We start from the raw sequence: 24,431 nt of genomic DNA, 5'->3' as shown, positions 1-24,431 counted from the left end.
TTCCACACTTGGGAGAAAGCGGAGGGCACCAGGGCAGGCCCTGACCGGGTGGTGCCCACTGCCTATCTACACTCCACCCCAGTCTCCAGAGGCCCCCTGTGCAGTGTGTGAAGGGTTAGGCCCCAAACTGAGTACCTTGTTCCCTGCCCACCTGTTGAGGAAAAGAAATCAGTGGGGCTCAATGTTCAAAGTCTTAGAAGGAGGATGGAGCCGGGGAAGCAAATCCTTAAAGTCAAGAGGAAGTAATAGGGCTTCCCTGGTGGCGCAGTGGTTGGGAGTCCACCTGCCGATGCAGGGGACACGGGTCTGTGCCCCGGTCCGGGAAGATCCCACGTGCCACAGAGCGGCTGGGCCCGTGAGCCATGGCCTCTGAGCCTGCACGTCCGGAGGAGCCTGTGCTCCACAACGGGAGGGGCCACAACGGTGAGAGGCCCGCGTATCACCAAAAAAAAAAAAGAGGAAGTAATAAGTCTTTGGGCACCTTGGTAGGGTTGGACGGCCAACTGGATAGAGCTGTGTCGCCTGCTGTGACGCTGAATGTGTTCACATTCAGCTGCTTAAAAAGATGAGCTGGTCATCTTCAGCCTGTAGGTCAGCCAGTCTACAACGTCTTAGAGTCTTTGCTTTCCCTTCCCTGAGCCTCCTTTTACTCCGGACTCTTAGGTGTGAGTCTGGGTGTCTGCCTGTTGGGCCCTGGGTGTGTCGTCAAGGAGTGCCTTCCCCCTGTTTCTCAGGCTGGCGGGCTCCCTGCCTCCTCCCCCATGCCCTCGCTCCCTCCCTCCCTCTCCTGCGGAGGCTCTTGGCCTGGGTCCCTGAGGCCAGGCGGGTGCAAGTGAAGGGCGAAGGAGGGGTGAGGTTACGTCTGCCTGGAGCCCCGCGCCGCTGGCTTTTCAGCGACTCGCCAGGAGCCCGCGGCCAGAGCCCCAGACCGCGCCGACCGCCTCCCTGCACCGCGCGTCTCGCCCATGTCTCAGTACGCTCCCAGCTCGGACGTCAAGAGGGCTTTGGACAGCAGCCCCGAGGCCAACACTGAGGATGGCAAGACCGAGGAGGACGTGCCCATGCCCAAGAACTACCTGTGGCTCGCCATCGTCTCGTGTTTTTGCCCCGCGTACCCCATCAACATCGTGGCTTTAGTCTTCTCCATCATGGTGAGTGAACAAGGGCCCGGAGCAGCCAGGGAGGAGAGACCCGGGCCGTGTAACACGAGCCCCTCGGCCGCTCCCTTCCTCACGGCCCCGCGCTCCGGGGGTGTTCTGTCCTCCGCAGCCCCTGCTCACCTTTCTCGGGCCCTCCGCACTCTCCCCCCAGCCATCAGCGCTGCCCGGACCAAGCCTCCCCCAGGCCCACTTCTTCCAGCAGCGCCCGTTGTGCATTCTCTCCGTCCCGGGGAGGTTCTTCCCCGGACTTTCCCGCTTCCCTCCCGACCTCCTCCGACATTCCTGGGCGCTCATCCGATTCTTCTCAACCCGTTTTTCTGGAGCCTCCAAGCGCGCCACCCTCGCAGGCAGCAGCACACCCCGTCCGCTGAGCGCGCAGGCTCTGCGCCGCTCTTTGCCCCGCCGGTGCTCGGCCTCTCCAGCGCGCGGCACTGTCTCAGTCTTTTAGCGCGGAGTCCTTTCTTTGCCGTGCCCGGAGCGCCGCCTCCGCCGCTCTCTGAGGGTCCCCAGGCGATCCCCGATGTCCTCTAGAGCCCCGGTCCCACACTTCAGCACGCCCTCTCTGCGGCACCAGTTCCTTCGCACTTCTTCCTACGCCAGTTCCCTCTGCTTGGCTCCCTTCGGCACCCTTTGACCCCGCTTTCCAGTGAGCCTGCGCTCCAGCCCGTTCTTGGGCTGCCCCTGTGCCCCTCTCACCAGCACTGTGCGAGCTCACCTTTTACTCTTTCTGCCCCAGCATGTCGTAGTCCCTCTCTCACTTCCTGCGCGGGGCTCTCTGCCCGCCACTCTTGGTGTTGCCCAGGGGCTCCCAGGCGCCCCTCCACCAATGCGTCTTACGCCCTGGGAGCTCCCGGGAACCCACTGGGGACTCCCGCGCCCCGTGCAGCTCCGCGCGCCCTTTGCGCTGGCCTCCCGAGCTGCGTGCCTCTCTCTGAGCGATCCAGTCCCCCCTTCCGAAGCTCGCCTCCACCGCCCTCTTCCGCCCAGGTAGGAGCTCTGTGCGAACCCCACCGGGAGGGCAAGGAGCGCCCGCGAGGTCCTAACCTTATTGACTGGGGCAGCTGGCCGGGCACTGTCCCGGGACAGCCTTGCGAGCTCCCTCTCCCGCCCACCCACCTCGCCTGACCGAACTCTCCAGACACAGACCCGGGAGAGTCCGGATTCAGCTCAGTAAAGATCAAGAGCCGCCGCCCCTACCCCCTACCCCCTTCAAGCCCGCCCTCACTTGCCCGTGGGTGGTTCCGTATTCGCTTCGTGGGTGCACACGAAGACCTCATTTGCACGCGCAGCTTGCCCTGTCTCAGACCGCTGAAGTTCTGACCGCCTGGGTTCAAATCCCAGTTCCACCACGTACTAGCTAGCTGTATGCATCTCTCTTAATGTCAGTCTCTGTCTGTAAAATGAGAATAGTCAAAGCCATATGTCTTAGGATTGTTGTATTAATGAGATAAAGTGTGACCCGCTTGGCACAGTGTTTAAAATCAAACCCCCACAAGCTCTATTCTCCCTTCCCCGATAGTTTTTGCCCAAAGCACTCGTCTGCATCTGATATATTATTTCACTTATTAACATGCTTACTGTGTGTGTCCCCTCGTTAGACTATAAGCTCTCTGAGGGCCGGGATATTTGCTTGATGCTCGTTTTTTGTTGCTGTACCTTTACCTAGAAGAGAATCTGACATTTGGTAGATACCCAATAAATATTACAAAATGAATGCCTGAATGAATGCCTGAATGAACGAATGGTGTTAATGGGTCACAATGTCTGTTTTACTCCTGCTGCTCTATCCCGTACTGGAGCCTCAGAACCACCGTATCAGGTTCCTTTGGACCAACCAGCCAGTTTCCTCCCTTCCTCTCCCAAGATATCCGGTCTTGGGTTCTTTTTGTTTTTTGTGTTTTTTGGCAGCAAAGCAGGGGGAGGATGCAGCAGCCAAATTCTCCAGACAGCAGCAGACTCTCTGGCTGGTATTGGTGTCCACATTCTGTCCTGGTTTATTAATGAATCGACAGCCGATTTACCCCTTTCCCAGTGCCAACGAGAAAACTGCCTGCAAAGGCTCCCCGCACCCCACATTCATCGGAGATGAGCTAAAACTCCAGCGGGTGGTGACAGGTTGGACACTAGCGATGCTACTTGGTGTGTCCTGGGGGATAAGACTTGTATGTGTTTCAAATAGAAACCTTTTTCTGGTCCCCTCATCCCCATTCCCTCCACCAAGACTTCTTCACTAGCTTTACAGCAAGAGACCATTCTATTGTCAGAAAGTAGACACTGGAGTCAGAAAGTTGACTATGGCCAAGTTCCATACCCTTTCAAAGCCTTGGTTTCTTCACCTAGAAAATGAGAATGTAAAAGGTGTTTTAAGTGGAGGCAAAACTGTTGTAAGGATAAAACAGAAGAAAAGCGTGTCAAGCCACCAGCTTTGTGCTAGGTACGGGCAATAATTGTCAGACAGATGGATAGATTTGGAATCTGGAAACATCATATGCCATGTATGAAAACAAACAGAACATCAAATTAATGAAATCCAAATTCTAAAAAGAGCTTCCTACACCCTCTCATTGCACTCCCTCTAAGGTACTGGAAGCTTTTTCCCTTTGAAACAGTGTACATCCCGATTTGACAGGTTTCATAATAAAGACTCCAAAGTCCAAAGGATGAAGAGGAAGTGGAAGGGTGTGTAAGAGGAAGGTGGCCCACCAAAAGCCAGGTGTGTTCTTTCCCTAGGGAGTGTTGTGATGTTCAGTCCTGGCTATTTTCAGATCTTACTCATCTGTAATTTGTGATAAATTGAGGCACTAAATAGTGGTGCTATTCCCCATGGAAGCACTTGGAAGTATTGGGGAGTATTTGTGTATCTCAGTGATTCGGGGCGCTACTGGCATTTGGGGAGGGGCTAAAGAGTATTAATATCCTACAGTGCTGGAGGCTGTTGCCCGAATGAAGAACGGACCTACCCCAAACATCAATAGCACCCCAATCAATAAACACTGGGAGATGATGCAAACTGGTATAAATATTGACAAGGCTCAATATAACTAGTTCCCAGAACTGTAAAAAGAGCCAACAATCTCAAAACAATCAATATCTGTATTTATTAAACCAAGCCTGAGAAGCCTTCTGTAAAATCACGGAGTTGAAGTAGGTGCTAGGGGATAATAAAACTACTTTGAAAATTATACATTTGAGAAGAGTGTTCTTCAAGCTGTGGGCACCTGTGATCTTTTAACCATCCGTGCAGAGCTAACGGAGTCCTGGTTGTGAGGCAGTGCAGCACCGATGAGAGTCAGTACAATACGGTTTGTTGTATTGAAACACTGGTGGGTCAAGCATTGTCAGAGGCAGGGACGTGAAAGCCTTTGCTTCCCCCAAGTACTGAAAGTCTATTTGTTGCAGTGCACTTAACTGTACTCCATTTCAGGGACACATATCTCAAAGAATTTCCCCCAGACTGGGCCATCGCTAGCCCATATTGCACATGTGAATTTGAAAATGGCACCCTTCCTCCATACAGATGCAGCACATGGCTTGGAAAGTAAAGCCCAGGGTGGTTTTCATTGTGCTCCCGCTCCTCCCTGGCTATCTCTGTTTATTCCGTCCAAAAGATAGAATGCTGGAGACTATCCACATGGCTTTTACCCTGGAGAAAGAATGTTTGTTCATCCTACAAATACTTATTGAGCACCTATTATATGCCAGGCTCTATTCCAGGCATTGGTATACTCTTTTACCTCTGTCAAGTGGTAAATAAGATCAGCAAGGTCTCTGCCCTCTGGAAGAAAAAAGGTTCCAGGCAAGTTGCAGGAGTGTTGGCAAATTTAGCCTGTTGGTTTTGTAGCTGGAATTTGCTGCCTGGCTCAAGAGACTGGAAGTGAGTCCATGCCGAGCCTGCATTTTTTATGATGTTATGATACAGTCTTTTGCATAGTTGAACCGAGTTGGTCACTCTAAGTATGGATACAAAATAGCCAATGAGTTTTAATTAGGTGAATTGTAAGCCTTCTTTCAACAGAACTTCTCCCTCACACCAACAGAATCTGTCTAGATACCAACCAGTGAGGTTCAAATCCTTTTGTGCTTTTTGCTACATTTGTGATTTCATGCAGCTGTCTTAATCTTTCTGAGGCTTGATTTTTCAACCCTGTAAAATAAGGGTTGTGACAGTACCAACTCAGGGGCTGTTGTGGAGATTAAATGATAAAAGTTAAATGGTTTCATGGCATTACCTAAAACACAGCTAGAACTCATAAGTATTGATGATGTTGATGATGAACTCAATAAGGATGGTGATGCATATATTTTAGGGATACAAGCCATTACCTTTTCCAGTAGCAGTAGCAGTTTTTCTGTTTTTATTGAGACTAGCAAAATTTGATAAAAAATAAAAACAGTGACCAGTAAATGTGTCACTGGAATAAATAACTGCTGTGGTCTAAAGGTAAATATTAATTTCAGACATTCAAGATCTCAGAAAAACATCTGACATATACCTTTTCTCAGAAAGCTATGGGAGGATGTGCTCCCTGAATACAAGGAAGTAAATCAGGAAAGAGAAAGACACAGGATCCAGAAAATGGCTCCAGCACAGAAAAAAAAAAGGCAAAGAGAAATCCTCAAAACAAGGCAACAGGTCTCATAAACCAGCAGAAGATGCAGTTGATAATGGATGATTGGTCTGAGGCCATTGTCAAAATCCGTTATCTGAACATGGGCTGGCACAGTAAGCCACAGTCCTGCCCAGAGCCTGACCACACCTGCTCTAGAAGACAAGGTCTGTGGTCAAAAAGAAAGTAAATATCCACAGGATGAAAGACAAACCAAACTGGGCATTCTTTCTATCTGACCCAGGCTCTACCAGGGCTCATCCATCAACACTGTGTTTCAACTGGACTTCAGTAGGTTTAGAAGGGAGTTGTTTTTTGTGTACGTTTTTTGGGGGGTTTGGTGGTTTTTTGTTTGTCTGTTTTGGGTTTTGTTGTTGTTTTCAGTGACCAAGGCAGAACTTGGAAATAACAGATCTTGGTCGAGGTAGCTGACCCAGGAGGCTTACATTGCTTACAAGTTGAAGCTCTAAATATTGTAGCTCGTTGGGTCTCTCAGTGTGATTTCTCTCGTCCTTCTGTGGCTCTTTCCACATCATTGTCATCTGAGAAATAGGTTATTAATATTATGGACACCTATGACTTATTTCTTATGAATTCCTGTGCTTGAAGCTCTAAAGAGTGTTAAGATGGTTTCAGATGACAAAGACCTTGCCTGAATTGTGTCAGCTTTGTTGGAAAGCTCTATTTTAAATACCCATAGATTTTATTTTTTAATAAATTTATTTATTTTATTTATTTATTTTTGGCTGCGTTGGGTCTTTGTTGCTGTGCATGGGCTTTCCTAGTTGCAGCGAGCGGGGGCTACTCTTCATTGTGGTGTACAGGTTTCTCACTGCGGTGGTTTCTCTTGTTGCAGAGCACAGGCTGTAGGCGCGTGGGCTTCAGTAGTTGTGGCACGTGGGCTTAGTTGCTCCGCGGCATGTGGGATCTTCCAGGACAAGAGCTCGAACCTGTGTCCCCTGCATTGGCAGGCGGATTCTTAACCACTGCGCCACAAGGGAAGCCCCAATACCCATAAATTTTAGATATGCCCATCACCCAAGCAGCCCCTTGCCTGGATGGCTACTTTCTTTTTTTTTTTTTTTTTTTTTTTATGCTGTACGTGGGCCTCTCACTGTTGTGGCCTCCCCCATTGCGGAGCACAGGCTCCGGACGCACAGGCCCAGCGGCCATGGCTCACGGGCCCAGCCTCTCCGCGGCATGTGGGATCTTCCCAGACCGGGGCACGAACCCGTATCCCCTGCATCGGCAGGCGGACTCTCAACCACTGCGCCACCAGGGAAGCCCTGGATGGCTACTTTCATAAGTTTCCCCAATATGTGGCAGAGGGTGGCCACTGACATTTGGTATTTGGGAATATAGAGTTTAAACTGCTGTTAGGATCCTTTCAGTAGGTCCTTTCAATTTAATAAGTCCTAGATTATTAGAGGTACAAGATGTTAATCTGTGTGTTCCTGTAAAAGAAAACATTTTAGGGCTTCCCTGGTGGTGCAGTGGTTGAGAGCCTGCCTGCTGATGCAGGGGACACGAATTCGTGCCCCAGTCTGAGAAGATCCCACATGCCGCGGAGCAGCTGGGCCCGTGAGCCATGGCCGCTGAGCCTGCACGTCCGGAGCCCGTGCTCCGCAACGGGAGAGGCCGCAACAGTGAGAGGCCCGCGTACCGCAAAAAAAAAAAAAAAAAAAAAAAAACCATTTTAAATGACATTTTAATTTACTGATAAAATTTTATAATGGCTTTGTTATAATATGGAAGATATAGATAAAACAAGATTGGCCACTAATGGATGGTTGTTGAAGCTGGGTTATGGGAACATGGAGTTTTGTTACATTATTCTGTTAATTTTTTAATATGTTTGAAAGTTTACATAATAAAAAGTTTTTTTTGTTGTTAAGGAAAAAAGAAAGCCCCTCCCAAAGTTGTTAAACATTGCCCAGATAACAAAACAGCAGCTATTAAATGAGATGGCAAAACAGGCCATGGTTGAGGTGCATTTTGTCATTAATTAATAAGCAAACTATGTCTGACTTGTAATAAATTTTTTTTAACTTTTTATTTTATATTGGAGTATAGCCAATTGACAATGTTGTGATAGTTTCAGGTGCACAGCAAAGGGACTCAGCCGTATGTATGCGTGTATCCATTCTCCCCCAAACTCCCCTCCCATCCAGGCTGCCACATAACATTGAGCAGAGTTCCCTGTGCTATACAGTAGGTCCTTGTTGGTTATCCATTTTAAATACAGCAGTATGTACATGTGAATCCCAAACTCCCTGACTATCCCTTCCCCCCATCCTTCCCCTCTGGAAACCATAAGTCTGTTCTCATAAATCGTTCTCTAAGTCTGTGAGTCTGTTTCTTTTTGTAAATATGTTCATTTGTACTATTTCTTTTTAGATTCTGCATATAAGAGACATCATATGATATTTCTCTTTCTCTGACTTGCTTCACTCAGGTCCACCCACGTTGCTGCAAATGGCATTATTTCATTCTTTTTAATGGCTGAGTAATATTCCATTGTATATATCTACCACACCTTCTTTATCCATGACTCGTAATGAATTTTAACGATGACTTTGAAGGACACCTTCAACTAGGTCTCATGAGAAGGCCAGGTAGGAGGGCTCATATCCTAGAACAGTGCTCCTCAAAATTTAGCCACTTGAAGCTCTTGTTAAAATGCAGATTTCACTTCTCTTTCAAAGCTCAGCTGGAAGGTCACCTCCTTCGTGAAGCCCTTCTTGATTGCCCTGTTGCCCTCACCCTAGGTTGTACCCACTATACTCTGAACAGATTTCTCTCAGAGTACCTTTCCTTCTCTGCACCAGTGTGTGTATGTGATCCCCTTGCGGCTGCACTGTTAGCCCCAGGAACTTAGCACAGTGTTGATAAGTAATGTATGTTTGATGAATGAATGGATGGATGAATGAATGAATGGCTCCAGAGGCCGAAATTTGTTCCTACCTTTATCTCTGAGGATTACACTCCCTTCCCGTCTCTGTTCTGTGTTTCTGCCAAAACATTTTTGGAAAATATCCAGGAAACCCAGGCTAATGCCAAGCATTGCTGAGAAGTTAGCCAAGGCTTGGTTCCCAAGGATAGCTTTCCTGGCTCATCTGGAGCTCACCAGCACCCCACACACTGCACGCCAGTGGGTCCACCTTTGGAAATTGATTTCTGTTCTCAACTAACACTCTTCAGTTCAAAGCTGCTCATCCAGAAGTATGATGCCTTCAGAGCAGGAGTCTGAATATATCTGAAATCTCCAGTTCTGCAAGTTCAGGAATTAAACCATATTTTCCAAAACCATGCTTCTCAAATAACTGGTTTTGCCTGATATAAACAAGTTTTATGAAAAAGAAAGGGGTAGGGAATATGGGGGGAAATTGAGAAGTCAAATGCTAAGTTAAGCAAAAGTGAACTGTTTCCTTTCCTTGGAGGTCTTGTGAAGCCTTTGGCCAACCACTGTTTCCTGTGGCTCTTGGATGGAACAGTATAGCATGGGACATTTACTAAGCATGTTGCCTCGCGTCTTTTGATCCTCAGGCTAATACGCCACAGAACACACTTTGGGAAATACTGTTCTTAATGATACATTGGTTCTCACTTTTAATGAGTTGATCCATTGTTGATATTAGAGTAATAATGCAGGGTGTTTCATCCCTAACATTCTTGCCTAAAGACCCACCTCTCTACCTTTCTTCCAACACAGCTTTTTATTTTCCTGCTCAGATGTTGTGCTTTTATTTTTTTATTGAAGTATAGTTGATTTACAGTGTTCCAGGTATACAGCAAAGTGATTCAGCTTTATATGTATATTCTTTTTCAGATTCTTTTCCATTATAGTTTATTACAAGATATTGAATCTAGTTCCCTGTACTATACAATAGGTCCTTGTTTATCTATTTTATATCTAGTAGTGTGTATCTGTTAAATCCAAATTCCCAATTTTTCCCTTCCCCCTCTTTTTCCCCTTTGGTAACCATAAGTTTGTTTTCTATGTCTGTGAGTCTATTTCTATTTTGTGAATAAGTTCATTTGTATCATTTTTAAAAAATTCTACACGAAAGTGATATATGATATTTGTCTTTCTCTGACTTCACTTAGTATGATAATCTCTAGGTCCATCCAAGTTGCTGCAAATGGCATTATTTCATTCTTTTCTATGGCTCAGTAATATTCTATTACACACACACACACACACACACACACACACACACACACACCCCCCACATCTTCTTTATCCATTCATCTGTCGATGGACATTTAGGTTATTTCCATGTCTTGGCTATTGTAAATAGTGCTGCTATGAACATTGGGGTGCATAGATCTTTTTGAATTAGAGTTTTCACCTTTTCTGGATATATGCCCAGGAGTGGGATTGCTGGATCATATGGTAGCTCTATTTTTTGTTTTTTAAGAAACCTCCATACTGTTCTCCATGATGACTGCACCAATTTACATTCCCAGCAAGAGTGTAGGAGGGTTCCCTTTTCTCCACATCCTCTCCAGCAGTTATTATTTGTAGACTTTTTGATGATGGCCCTTCTAACTGGTGAGAGGTGATAACTCATTGTAGTTATGATTTGCATTTCTCTAATAATTGGCAGCGTTGAGCATCTTGTCATGTGCCTGTTGGCCATCTGTATGTCTTCTTTGGAGAAATGTCTATTTAGGTCTTCTGCCCATTTTTTGACTGCGTTGTTTGGTTTTTTTGATACTGAGCCCGGCACAGATATTTTTAATGTGTCCTGTAACCAGACTTGCTGATGTTCTTCCTCCCTCATTATCTTTTTTTCTACAGGTAGAATTCAGAAATTTGTCTTTCTGTTTCCTTTACCCTTTACCTCCTGCTTTCTATTACCCCAAACTAAAGGGCACCTCCTATATTTAACTGCCTCTTCTGATAACTTCATTTGTTCTTTGTTCTGGATAATTTTGATAGTGTGCTATTGCTGTTATTATTATTATTATTATTACATTTGTCCATATGTATTTACTTCTCAAAGCATTTTCACATGGACACAATTTCACTTGTTCCTCACAAAATTCCAGCGAGACACAGACGAAAGTGGTTCTCCCCATTTATCCATGAGGAAACAAGGCTCTGAAAGGCGACCCTAGTGGACAAAATCAAACATGACAGTCCTCACCCCCATGAAGTTTACAGTCTGGCCTCTTGAAGCATTATAATCAGATGACTATGCCTGCCCTTGGATAGGAACACAGCTTTGATGTTCTGAGAGCTTTTTCTTTTAATAGACTTGCTCCATTGATATAAGAAACATTCATGTAATACTCTCCATCAAGCCTGGCAGAATTTCTCTCTAGTTTTTTTATTTTAGTGATAGACAGGCAAAAGGACAATTCTCACTTGTCCTTGAAGATATTTATAGAGAGAAACAGCCCAGAAGCCCAAGAAGGAGACAGATTAGCATGAACAGATGAATGGTGATGACAAGGAAATGTGCCTTATGATCTAAAAGCTTAGTCTCTGAATTCCCAGCACTACCTTTAGGCAAAGAAACTTAGGAGCAAGCAAAATCTAAAAAGAAACCCCAGAGTCCTCTGAAAACTCAGACATTATTACTAAAAATATTTACTGAGTACGCACATCCATCAAGCTATTTTGATGGAACCTGCTGTCTGGGAGTTTGGGATCTAAGACAATACTGATCTATATAAAGAGAGTTCTTACACCTGGACGGAAGTATCTCCGACTATGTTCAGACATGGATGTAAGTTTGCACAGGTGTGTGAGTGAGTGTGTGTGTGTGTGAGAGAGAGAAACAGAGGCAGAGAGAGAGACACACACACAGAGGCAGAAAGAGAGAAAACCTTACTTACTCCCCATTAGGCAAATATCTACTAGAGATAAAGGGATGATAAAGATGGGCATGGTTTTGAAAGAGAGAATAGGTGTTTTGAAGAAAAGGGAACATGTTCTAAAATTAGGATTTCAGTATTGGCAACTCAATAGATCAAAATACTGGCAAAGTCACAATAGCAAATAAAAAATTTAAATACCAGAAATAAACCTAGGAAACAAGCAACATCTATACAAAGAAAGCTTCACCAAGAGATTAAAATTTTTTAAAAAATTAACTAAATGGAGAGGCATAACATTACATATTAGATATTCATCCCAGCATTAAGTTATGAAATGAATTATGAAGTGAGTTAATATACATGAATCATGGTGCCTGGCTCAGAGTAACTGCTTAATTGATGTTTGTCATTGTTGTGGTTTAAATGTGAAAAATTAAAGATGGAGATAAAGATTGATGCCAACAGAAGAGATTGACTAAGTTAATTATAATACATACATTTAGAACATAGAATATTTTGTAACTGTTAGAATCATGCTTTTGAGGAATTTTTATGCAGGGGAATGTTTAAAGTAAAAGATCAAGTAGGGGAAAAAAGACAATATAAAGTTGTATACGCAATAAGATCACGCGTTCTTACACATTCTGTCAATTAAAAGAATCCACACACCTATATGCACACACACACATGAACATGCATGGGGGGAAAGGCTGGAAAGCATTCCAAAATGTCTACAATGATTCTCTCTAAGCGGCAGGAATATGGACAGTGTTACAACTGTAAAGGTTAAGGGCACAGATTCTTTACCAGGTCCACCAGGGTTTGAATCCTGGCTCCCTGCTTGCTGTCATGTGACATTGATGAAGCTAATTAACCTCTGAGCCTCAGTTTCCTCATCTGTAAATTGGAAACAGTATCACCTACCTCCAGACTTCCCTGGTGGTGCAGTGGTTAAGAATCCGCCTGCCAAGGCAGGGGACATGGGTTTGAGCCCTGGTCCAGGAAGATTCCACATGCCGCGGAGCAACTAAGCCCCTGTGCCACAACTACTGAGCCTGCGCTCTAGAGCCCATGAGCCACAACTACTGAGCCTGCGAGCCACAACTACTGAGCCTACGTGCCACAACTACTGAAGCCTGTACTCCTAGAGGCCGTGCTCTGCAACAAGAGAAGCCACCACAATGAGAAGCCTGCGCACCACAATGAAGAGTAGCCCCCACTCGCTGCAACTAGAGAAAGCCTGCACGCAGCAGCGAAGACCCAAGGCAGCCAAAAATAAATAAATTTATTTATTTTTAAAAATATATATATATCACCTACCTCCAAGGGGTTGCCCTGTGAATGTGATAGGATAATATATGCAAAGTACTTGGTAAATCTTGGCTATTATAACTTCAGATTTTACTATAATAAGTCTTTACTATTTTCCAATTTTTCTGTAATAAATGTTTAGACTTCATTTCTAGTCAGAAATAAGGATTTTTCTAAAGACAATAAAAATCTTCAGCCAGAAGGAAGAAGGGGTGGTGGTAGATAAGTGAATTCTCCACCTTGAAGGGTGGTGCTACTTCTACATCATACGTTCTTTTTTTTTTTTAATGTCGGTTCATTGGTTTGTTTATTTATTTTTGGCTTTTTTGGGTCTTCATTTCTGTGTGAGGGCTTTCTCCAGTTGCGGCAAGCAAGGGCCACTCTTCGTTGTGATGCGCAGGCCTCTCACTATTGTGGCCTCTCTTGTTGCGGAGCACAGGCTCCAGACGCACAGGCTCAGTAGTTGTGGCTCACGGGCCTAGTTGTTCTGCGGCATGTGGGATCTTCCCAGACTAGGGCTCGAACCCGTGTCCCCTGCATCGGCAGGCAGATTCTCAACCACTGCGCCACCAGGGAAACCCCATACGTTCTTATCAAGCTGAAATGGTCAGCTCTGTAGCCCAGTCAAGACAAATGCTATTTTATTCTGATGTTTTGTTCTAGTCTTGAAAATCTCTAAGGATAGAGAAAGCACAGCTTAGCACAGTTTATGCCCAAAGGAAATGGTTAGAAAATATCAGCAGTTTTGTTGTTTGGGGTCTGATTTTACTGGGGTTTTACCTAAGCAGAAGCTCACCTCCACTAATATAAGCCCACTTTTTTAAAAAATTGAGATATAATTGGCATGTAATTTTGTGCAAGTTTGACATGTATAACATTTTGATATGATACATTTATGTATTGCAGTACGATTGCCATCATAGCATTAGCTAACACCTATATTATGTCACATCATCATCTTTTCTTTTTTCATGGTGGGAATAATTAAGACCTAGTCTCTTTGATATTTAGAAGTTTGATGTTTATAATACAGTATTGTCTATAATCACAATACTGTGATTAGATCCCCAGGACTTATTTATCTACTAGTTGCAAATCTGTACCCTTAACATCTCCCCAGATCCCCAGCTTCCATCCCCTAGTAAACACCACCCTGCTCTCTGTTTTTGTGACTTTGGCTTTTTTAGATTCCACATATAAGTGATATCATACAGTATTTGTCTTTCTCTGTCTGACTTATCTCACTTAGCCTAATGTCCTCAGGGTCCATCCATGTTGTTGCACATGGCAGGATTTCCTTCTTTCTCATGGCTGAATAGTATTCCATTGTATGTGTATATATACACCACATCTTTATCCATTCACCTATTGATGGTCCCTTAGGTTGCTTCCATATCTTGGCTTTTGCAAATAATGCTGCAATAAACATGGGAGTGCAGATATCTCTTCAAGATCCTGTTTTCATTTCCTTTGAATATATACGCACGGGTGGAATTGCTATATCATGTGGTAGTTCTATTTTTAATTTTTTTCAAGAACCTCCATACTGCTTTCCATAGTTAAGCCCATTTGTTTGTTCTGTCTCTCACCCACTTATAGGGCACCTTATGCTCCTGAGATGAGTTCTTCATGCTTTTGAAGGACATGTGGTTCATAATATTTTCCCTTGAGCCACACTATCTACTCAGTAAGGATCTACCAACAGAAGGAAATGGCAGACACCAGAGAGGATGTCTCCATCACTTCAAACATCCCATGAACCGCCCCAGCCCCAAAAAATCTCTTCCACATCTGTGCTTGATTGTGGCAAAGTTCAAGACCCATTATCAATGAGAAGGAAAACAGAAGAGGCAGGATGTGGCAAACAGACATCTGCATTGCCAAAGACAGAGAAAGCCTGGGTCACCAGGCTTCTCTTCCATTTATGGCAGTTCCTCACCCCTGCCACCATGGTAGGAAGCTGATTGCATGGCAGTTAGCTCTGAAGTTCAAAGAGAAAAGCTGGGAGAAGGAATTCAGACGAGGGAGGAGAGATTTAAGTCAACACAAAGAAGCATCACTTGAGTGTGCTCAGTTCCCTTAGAGAAGGTGGCACAGGACCTGGGAAATTTTCAGCTGACATTTCTCAAGGGTAGAAAGCAGGGAACGGGGATTCTCACACATTCATTCATTCATTCAACAGCTTTTGTACACTTACTATGTGCCAGACACTGTGGCGACCAGGTAGATAAATACAGCTGACACTCTGGACATCTGTGAGCTAACAGGTTCTCGTGACTAGAAGCAGTCTACATGTTAGGTCAGCACATTAAACACTCTGCTTCCCCTCAAGAATTCTGAACCACTTAAGAAATAAAACATAGGAAATAAAACAGAGGAGGTGTTTGGAGCATGTGGCTTCTGACTCACAACCAAAGGGATCTACTCTGCCCCCAAATTAGGCAGAATTACCCAACCCTCCATGGGCAGCACAGGACAACCACAGCCTTCCCCTGCTTGTCGAATGGGACAGTCAGAGTCTCAGCTCTCTGGCAACTTACATACGAGTCGGGGAAGACAGACCATACACACGTTAGCACATAAATGAGATCGTTTCAGAGTGATAAGCACTGTAAAGAGAATAAACAGGGAAGTAGGAGAGAAGGATTAGTGAGGGCAGGTGGTGAAGAAAACCTGCTTTAGAAAGGGTGATGGGCAAAGACTAAAGGCTAAGAACTAGCCAGCCATGGAAAGACCTGGACAGAGCCAGGAGGTGCAAAGGCCCTGGGGTGGAATCAGCTTTGTGTGTTCCAGGGACATATGCTATGACATCTATGTCATCCACTTAAAATGGATTTAACTCCCCCAGGAAGGAATCCCAGAATAGGCCACAAAATAGAAAGGTAGGGCTCTGTTATCCAGTGGGATGTCACACAGGAGCTCTTAACAGACCATTACTTTGCTCTGGTCTCAAGCCAGCCTGCTCCCAGATTTAGCATCAATTCTTGGTTTACTCTTACTTTGACAGTCATTCCAAATTAGAACAATTACTCAAAGTTAATTTGGTCCCTGAAGCACGATCTGTTTTTGTCTGGATCCCAGTTTCCCTGGGCATTAATGACCTGTGCATTTAAATGGGGCTTACATTTATACACCATAGCCCAGGATTCACTGTTTTTTATCCCTCCCTGCTAAATCAACTCCCCACAGAGTTTCTTTCCATATTTCTAGGAGATGTTTCTCACGTGCTCACACAAAAGTCTAATCTGCTGTTAACACATGCAGGCCTGGCTGCTGCTTCCGGTGGGCTCTGGGGTAACTGCCAGGCACCCCCAAGCTGATTCTAAGCCCTGCCACCATCTCTTGCCAGATCCTGCCCGTTTCTTTGGGCTCCATCACTGATCCACTGGAGCCCTCAATGTGCAAAAGCTCTATCACTTGTTCTTGTTTCTTTAAAAACAAAACAGTGTACAACTTACTGGGTTTTGGTATCAGTATATTCACAAGGTTGTGCAATCGTCACCACTATTTAATTCCAATAAATTTTTACCACGCCTAAAAGAAATCCCATTCCCATTAGCAGTCACTCCCCATCCCCTTGTCCTCCCAGATCCTGGCAACCACTGATCTATTTTCTGTCTCTGTGAACTTAGTTATTGTGGATATTTCATATAAATAGAATCATACATTATGTGATCTTTCATGTTTGGCTTTGTCGGGGAGGGGAAATTTCCCCCTCTACCCCTCTTGAGTTCTTGTGGCTGGACTAATAATAAAATTGACACAAGACAGATGAACAGGAGAAAAAGAAACACATTATAATTTGTGCACACAGAGTTCTCTAGAAATGGGACCAAAGAAGTGGCCAAGGTAGGCAGCTTTTATACCTTTCAGACAAAGAAACAGTAAATTTGTGAAGAAGCGACAGGACAAACTTAGGTTCTGGGTATTCAGTCAGTAAAGAATCTGGACAGGGTTTGCGCTTGGGCTAGTAAATGTTCAAAGAAACAAGGACATTTGAGTTGATTCCATTTGGGGGGCTGTTATAAATAATGCTGCTATGAATATTCGTGTACAACTTTTGTGTGAACATAGGCTTGCCATTTTCTTGGGTATATACCTAGGAGTGGAATTGTCAGGTCATAGTGTAACTCTGTGTTTAACTTTTTGAGGAACTATCAGTTACTTTTTTTTTGGAAAGCAGCTGCACCATTTTACATTCCCACCAGCAATGTATGAAGCTTCCAGTTTCTCTACATCCTCAGTAATACTTGTCATCGCCTGTCTTCGTTACTCTAGCCAACCTAGTAGGTATCTTGTTGTGGTTTAGATTTGCATTTCCCTGATGATTGATGAGATTGAGCATCTTTTCATGTGCTTATTGGCTGTTTGTATATCTTATTTGGAGAAATGTTTATTCAGATTCTTTGCCCATTTTTAATTGTCTTTTTATTTTTAAGTTGTAAGAGTTCTTTATATATTCTGGATACAAGTCCCTTATCAGATATCTAACTTGCAAATATTTTCTCCTCTCTTAGTGGGTGGTCTGGGCCTTGTTTCTTTCACTTGCTTTGTGACCCTTGTTGGAGGGAACTATCTGCGTGTTGCAAAGTTTTTAGCGAAACCCTTCCTTTTTTGCTTGTAGCCTTTCTCTCCTTTGCCTTGCAATATGGACACTAGGCTGGCAGTAGATTCAAAGGCAGACACTGTGAGGGTTCAGGCTCCGTACCCAACTCCTGGGTTCAGATCCCAGCTCTATCCCTTCACCTAATTTCTCTGGGTCTAGGTTTTTCCACCTCTACAACAGGAATGTTAACGCAGACCTCTTTGCATTGTTTTCAGAATTACATGAGATAATGCTGAGCCCTTTTATACTCATCTCAATTAAGTCTCACCACCAACCTGTGTTGTAGGTACTATTATCCCCATTTTACAAGTGAGGAAAACTGAGGTTCAGATCCATCCTTCCAAGGCTTTATTCTCCTTTGGGTTCAGCTGCTACCATATTAAAGATCCATATATCTGTTGTATAACATCTGTAATAAAATTGGTCAGAGCACAGTTCACATACACACATACAAGTGTTGGGAGGGTAGGTTCCATTTAAGTGAAAAATCGCCAGTGACTCTGGCCTACGAAGTGAAGGCTAAAGAACTAAAATTCCTTCATGAGTGCTTGACCTCGAGCCAAAAATTCTTTCTTCTGGTCATTCAGACAGCAGACCCGTGTCTGCCATTCTAAGGCAGAAGCCCACCCTTCAGAACTCTGACACAGAAAGTTAGGTGACTCAGTTTACCCTTTGTTCTGCCAGTGCCGAAATAACAGGTCGTCTTGGTTGGTCAGAAAGTTATGCTGGTCGACCGTTTTGTTTTGGTGTCTGTTTGCCTTGCTTGTGGATTTGTTTGGTTTTCTGACCTCACATAAGGGAACTGAAGGAACCCTAAGTGCCCTCCATTAGGGACTAGAAATGGAGCGGTGAGCGAAGAGAGACGTGGTGTCTGCCCTCATGGAGCTCACAGTAACACACACTCAAGTCAATAAGCAACAGAGTCAATAACCGTGAGTCACACCAAGAGCTGTTGACCAAGAAAACGCAGAAGCCTGCAAATAAGAGAAGAGTTCATTGGGATGTTAGGAATGGCAATTCAGGAGGCATAGATTCAGATGAAACTGAAAGAATGTTCCAGGGAAGAGAAAGAGTCAGGGGCTTATAAAGGCAAAAGCCACGAGGCTGTTAAAGTTGTCTGGCAGGAATTATGATTGATTCTGACTCAGGAAACGAAATAGCTTGTCCTGAGGGGATGGACTGACATGAGTTATTTTAGGGTAAGTGTCTGATAAGTATCTGGAGTTTCTGGAACAGCAGGCAGATGTTCTGGATGCTACATTAAGACGTAAGTGGTTGAATCTAAAGAAGAGTGAATATATGTATATGTATAACTGATTCCCTGTGCTGTACACCTGAAACAAACACAATATTGTAAATCAACTATACTCCAATAAAAATTTAAAAAAAAAAAATTTTTTAAATCACCTTTTTTGAAACCATAATTCAAAAGGAGTCATGTACCGCAATGTTCATTGAAGCTCTGTTTACAATAGCCAGGACATGGAAGCAACCTAAGTGTCCATCAACAGATGAATGGATAAAGAAGATGTGGCACATATATACAATGGAGTATTACTCAGCCATAAAAAGAAACGAAACTGAGTTATTTGTAGTGAGGTGGATGGACCTAGAGTCTGTCATACAGAGTGAAGTAAGTCAGAAAGAGAAAAGCAAATACCATATGCTAACACATATATATGGAATCTAAAAAAAAAAAAAATGGTCATGAAGAACCTAGGGGCAAGACAGGAATAAAGACACAGACCTACCAGAGAATGGACTTGAGGATACGGGGAGGGGGAAGGGTAAGCTGTGACAAAGCGAGAGAGTGGCATGGACATATATACACTACCAAATGTAAAATAGATAGCTAGTGGGAAGCAGCCGCATAGCACAGGGAGATCAGCTCGGTGCTTTGTGACCACCTAGAGGGGTGGGATAGGGAGGGTGGGAGGGAGGGAGACACAAGAGGGAAGAGATAGGGGAACATATGTATATGTATAACTGATTCACTTTGTTATAAAGCAGAAACTAACACACCATTGTAAACCAATTATACTCCAATAAAGATGTTAAAAAAAAATCACCTTCTTTGAGAAAAGGTATTATATTAGCAAACCAAATTAAGGATAGGGAATTATGCATTGTTTATGTTAATTATGTCTTTGTTCCCAGAAGAATGATAATTGACCTGGATATGGTTAAACAAGTAATATTATGAAATAATTCAAATGCAAAGGAGGTAGAAAGATTAAATAAAATGCATGACTGTTAAAAAAAAAGACATAAGTGGTCAAAGTTCAGATTCCATCCAGGCTGAGATGTGCATAAGTCACACTTTCTTAGTGGCCTTGAGAGCTTTCTTAGCAATACCAACTCCATTTTGATTGTCCTTTGCCAGAAGGAGACAGACCAGGGCTGAGTCAGAGCCTAGGTCAAGGGACCTACTTAGGATAGGGTGACCTGAGAAGGCTGCCCTGAGGAAGTTGACCTGTAAGTTGAGACAGGGAGAATGAGCAGACATTGGCCACATGGGACGGACAGGGAAGAGGGCTCCAAGCAGAGGAAATAACCTAGGCGAGGACCAGGGCCAGGAAGGAGGTAGAGGGTGAGCAGGGAGGAGGGCTCCAGAAGAGGCTGGAGAAGCGTGCCACGGGCCAGGCCTTGGAGGGCTTGGAAGGCCAGAGTTGAGAATGAGAATATGAATCTCTCCCCAAGGGCAAGGGGAGCCAACGATGGGAGGCCTCTCAGAGCTTCCAGTCCCATCCCCTCACATGCTTTATGCCCTCTTCTCATAGATCATTATCAGATATCAGGAGCTTTCCAGAAAAGCCACTTTCCACTAAGGTGTCACTGACTGCTGAGGCGTCACTCTGCTACCTGTCCCAAGTGACAGAAATGTACCTTCTGTGCCATACCAAGGAGGAAGGGGACTTAATGGTGGAAGTCTTGATTTTTGTTGAGGTCTTTTTTTCTTAACACTGGGAAAAATCATGAAGGAGAGCAATTGGGCAAGGGGATGTGGACTCTACCAAAGTATATTTAATAGCTCATTTGTTTTCATCTTCCTTAGTTGGCCTATGACATCATAATATCAATATAATAGCTCATACTTATTGGTACTATTTCCCAACCACTGGTGTAAGCACCTACGTGTATTAATTTACTGAATCCATAATGACCAATGACCAGGAAGGCAAAATAAAAAATAACTGACAATGTCTTCCATTGTTATTATTTGGTGTTTGGGGGCTAGTTTTATTTGAGGGTGAACGTGGAAATTCTGAGCACGTTTGGTGGTAGAAAAATACAAAATGAATGAGTTTTTGTCAGGGAGATCAGTAGCTCAGATGAGAGATATATTTGCCCCAGTTTTTAAATCAGTGGCCAAATTTTTATTAAATTAGAATCAAGTCAGCTATCTGGTGCTGGGTTATCAATAATGCATTAAATCTACCTCTTGGGTTTTAGGGGACATAATGAAGTAGTTATTGTAAGGGCTTTGTCAGTGGATTTACTGTCTTTTGCTTAAGTTTGTAGCCCCTTAGCAAGTTGCCTTTGACAACAGAAACATTATTTGCTTCCCTCTCTCTGAGTCTCAGTGTTCTCATCTGTAAAATGGAGGATAAAATGTTTTGCTCCCATGAGGTTACTGTGAAGATGCAATTATACGATGCACATAAAGTGATTAGGTCAGGGGCTGGCACAGGATAAGCACTCCATAAATATTATCTATTATTTTCACGTGATAATTCATTATTGTAACTATTATAGCCCCTGGCTTCACCTCCAGCCTCATCTCATGTTCCTTCCTCTCTCTCTCTGTCTCCCTCCCTTCCTCCCACCACCCCGTTTTTCTTACCTTAGTAATATTCTGTAATCTTGTTTATTTGCATGTTTGAGTATTTATTTTCAGTCTTTACCAGAATGTAAGCTCCATGAGGGCAGGGAACAGTGCCTGGCACATAGTTGGTGCGTAATAAGTAGTTTTTGAGTGAATGAAGGAATGAATGAGTGGCTGTCCATCAGGATAGTGGTTCTCAACTCTTCTCAGAATGACCCGAGAAGCTTTCCAAAACATACTGATTCTGGAGTCTTATCCCCAGAGATCCTAATTCTGTTGATCTGGGATGGGGCTTGGGCATAGGAATTTTTATGGGCATTTTTGGGACACAGGCAATCCTAAGGTACGGCCACCAATACAGGGAATATAAAAAGTATAACTTGAGAGAGTTTCAATTCAAATCTTCACCCGGCATCCACCCCATAGGTGATGCTGTCTAAGCTGGTATCATCATGTGGAATGCAGCAAGAGTTCTGCTGTAAAGACCAGAGGGAATAGACGAAGTACTTTCCATATTTTCTTGGCTCAGGACAAGAGAGCAGCTGTATCACTGATGTAAAGTGTCACAAATTCCCAGAACATTGGATCCATTGGTGTTCAACTCCAGTTATCACAATTTACGGGGTTATTCTGGGTGTCTCCTTGGAAGTGTGGATGCCGGAAATTACCCGTACCTTCTGACAGGTAGCCAGGAGGCTTGGCTGCACGGCCTCACAGCACAGTCTCGCTGGTCCCTGCTGCAGCCTTCTTGAGATTGGGCAGAGAGACAGTCTCCCTCGTTTCTGGCTCCTGAACAACTTTCCTGCCAGGGTATTTGCGTATCATGTGTCCATCCAGGGAAGGGACGTATAAATAAGCTTGAAATTACTAGATGCAGTGAGCATGACGTCACTAGTATTTACTACAGGAGAAAGGAACTTGCCCACTTTTCTGTCCAAGTGTGACCTTTGCTGGCTCGAGGCAGCTGACCAAGACCTGGAAGCTCTTTTTAGGTTTTATAATGACTTATATTTTGCCAGCACAAGCCCAGGCTCACAGAAAAGGGAAAAGGCACCACTGGGAACTCGAGCACCTTATAAAATGTGTGAGGACAGCCCATTTGTTCTACATGCTGAGAAACGTTCATTTGACTCGCCGTGGAAGATAAAAACCGGAAAGAATCTAAAGGTCCTTCATTTTTTTTAAAACACATTTATTTATTTATTTATTTATTGGCTGTGTTGGGTCTTTGTTGCTGTGCGTGGGCTTTCTCTAGTTGCGGCGAGTGGGGGCCACTCTTTGTTGTGGTACACGGGCTTCTTACTGCGGTGGCTTCTCATTGCGGTGGCTTCTCCTGTTGTGGAGCACAGGCCCCAGGCCCGTAGTTGTGGCTCTGGGCTCTAGAGTGCAGGCTCAGTAGTTGTGGCGCACGGGCCTAGTTGCTCCGCGGCATGTGGGATCTTCCCCGACCAGGGCTTAAACCCTTGTCCCCTGCATTGGCAGGCAGATTTTTAACCACTGCACCACCAGGGAAGTCCCTCTAAAGGTTCTTTTTAACATACTTTGCAGGGTGAACAGAGACAGCAAATTGCTATCTAGCACCTTAAAATAAGGGTCATTGGTTTATGAAATTGTGAGGAAGTCTCACAGCTTGGAAAGCAACTCTGGGCAATATCCAAATGCCACAAATCTAAGTTAAAAGACAATGAACATGGACATGGAGAGAGGGTGCGACTTACAAAGGGTAACATGAGAGAATTGCTTTTTTTTTTAGTTGAAGTATAGTTGATTTAGAATGTTGTGTTAATTTCTGGTGTACAGCAAAGTGATTCAGTTTTATATTTATATATATATATATATATATGCACACACACACATACATATATATACATTCTTTTTTTATATTCTTTTCCATTATGGTTTATCATGTGATATTGAATATAGTTCCCTGTTCTATACAATAGGACCTTGTTGTTTATCCATTCTATGTATAATAGCTCACATCTGCTAACCCCAACTTCTCACTCCATCCCTCTCCAAACCCCTTCCCCTTTGCAACCACAAGTCTGTTCTCTATGTCTGTGAGTCTGTTTCTACTTCATAGATAGATAGGTTCATTTGTGTCATTTTTTTTCTTTTTTTTTTGCGGTACGGGGCCTCTCACTGTTGTGGCCTCTCCCATTGTGGAGCACAGGCTCCAGATGCGCAGGCTCAGCGGCCATGGCTCACGGGCCCAGCCGCTCCGCGGCATGTGGGATCTTCCCGGACCGGGGCACGATCCTGCATCCCCTGCATCGGCAGGCGGACTCCCAACCACTGCGCCACCAGGGAAGCCCCCATTTGTGTCATATTTTAGATTCCACATATAAGTGATATCATATAGTATTTGTCTTTCTCTTTCTGACTTACTTTGCTTAGTATGATAATCTCTAGGTCCATCCATGTTGCTGCAGATGGAATTATTTTGTTCTTTCTTATGGCTGAGTAATATTCCATTGTATGTGTGTGTGTGTGTGTGTGTGTGTGTGTGTGTGTGTGTGTGTGTGTGTGTGTGTGTGTATGCATGCCACATCTTCTTTATCCATTCATCTGTCGATGGACACTTAGGTTGTTTCTTTTTTTTTTTTTTTTTTTTTTTTTGCGGTACGCGGGCCTCTCACTGTTGTGGCCTCTCCCGTGTGGAGCACAGGCTCCGGACGTGCAGGCTCAGCGGCCATGGCTCACAGGCCCAGCCGCTCTGCGGCATGTGGGATCTTCCCGGACCAGGGCATGAACCTGTGTCCCCTGCGTTGGCAGCTGGACTCTCAACCACTGCGCCACCAGGGAAACCCAAGTTTGCCTTTTTAATGTGGCTACCAGCAAATTTTAAATTACATATGTGGCCCCCATTATATTTCTTTTGTACAGTGCTGAACTATAATATATAAAAAGTTCCTGCAAATCAATAAGAAGAAGACAAACCAATAGAAAACTAGACAAAAGATACAAGTATAAACTTCATCAAGAAGAAATACATTTGACAAATAAACATCCATACATACATTTGTTAATTCAACAAGTATTTACTGATCTCCAGGCACTGTATTAGTCACCAGGGAGAGTTTTAAATAAGC

The 24,431-nt window shown here is 44.1% G+C and overlaps 1 protein-coding gene across 1 annotated transcript in view; it reads left to right on the top strand.

Moving 5' to 3' along the window:
- Window positions 1-965: 965 nt before the first annotated feature.
- TMEM233 (transmembrane protein 233) overlaps window positions 966-24,431 on the top strand; it is a 29,010-nt gene continuing 5,544 nt past the window's right edge. The window contains exon 1 of the mRNA XM_060118409.1: window positions 966-1,151. Within this exon, the coding sequence (XP_059974392.1) occupies window positions 966-1,151 (186 nt within the window). The remainder of the gene's footprint in view (window positions 1,152-24,431) is intronic.

The sequence above is a fragment of the Mesoplodon densirostris genome, chromosome 15, assembly GCF_025265405.1.
Source record: "Mesoplodon densirostris isolate mMesDen1 chromosome 15, mMesDen1 primary haplotype, whole genome shotgun sequence".
Taxonomy (NCBI): domain Eukaryota; kingdom Metazoa; phylum Chordata; class Mammalia; order Artiodactyla; family Ziphiidae; genus Mesoplodon; species Mesoplodon densirostris.
This window is presented reverse-complemented; position numbering and strand designations above follow the sequence as displayed.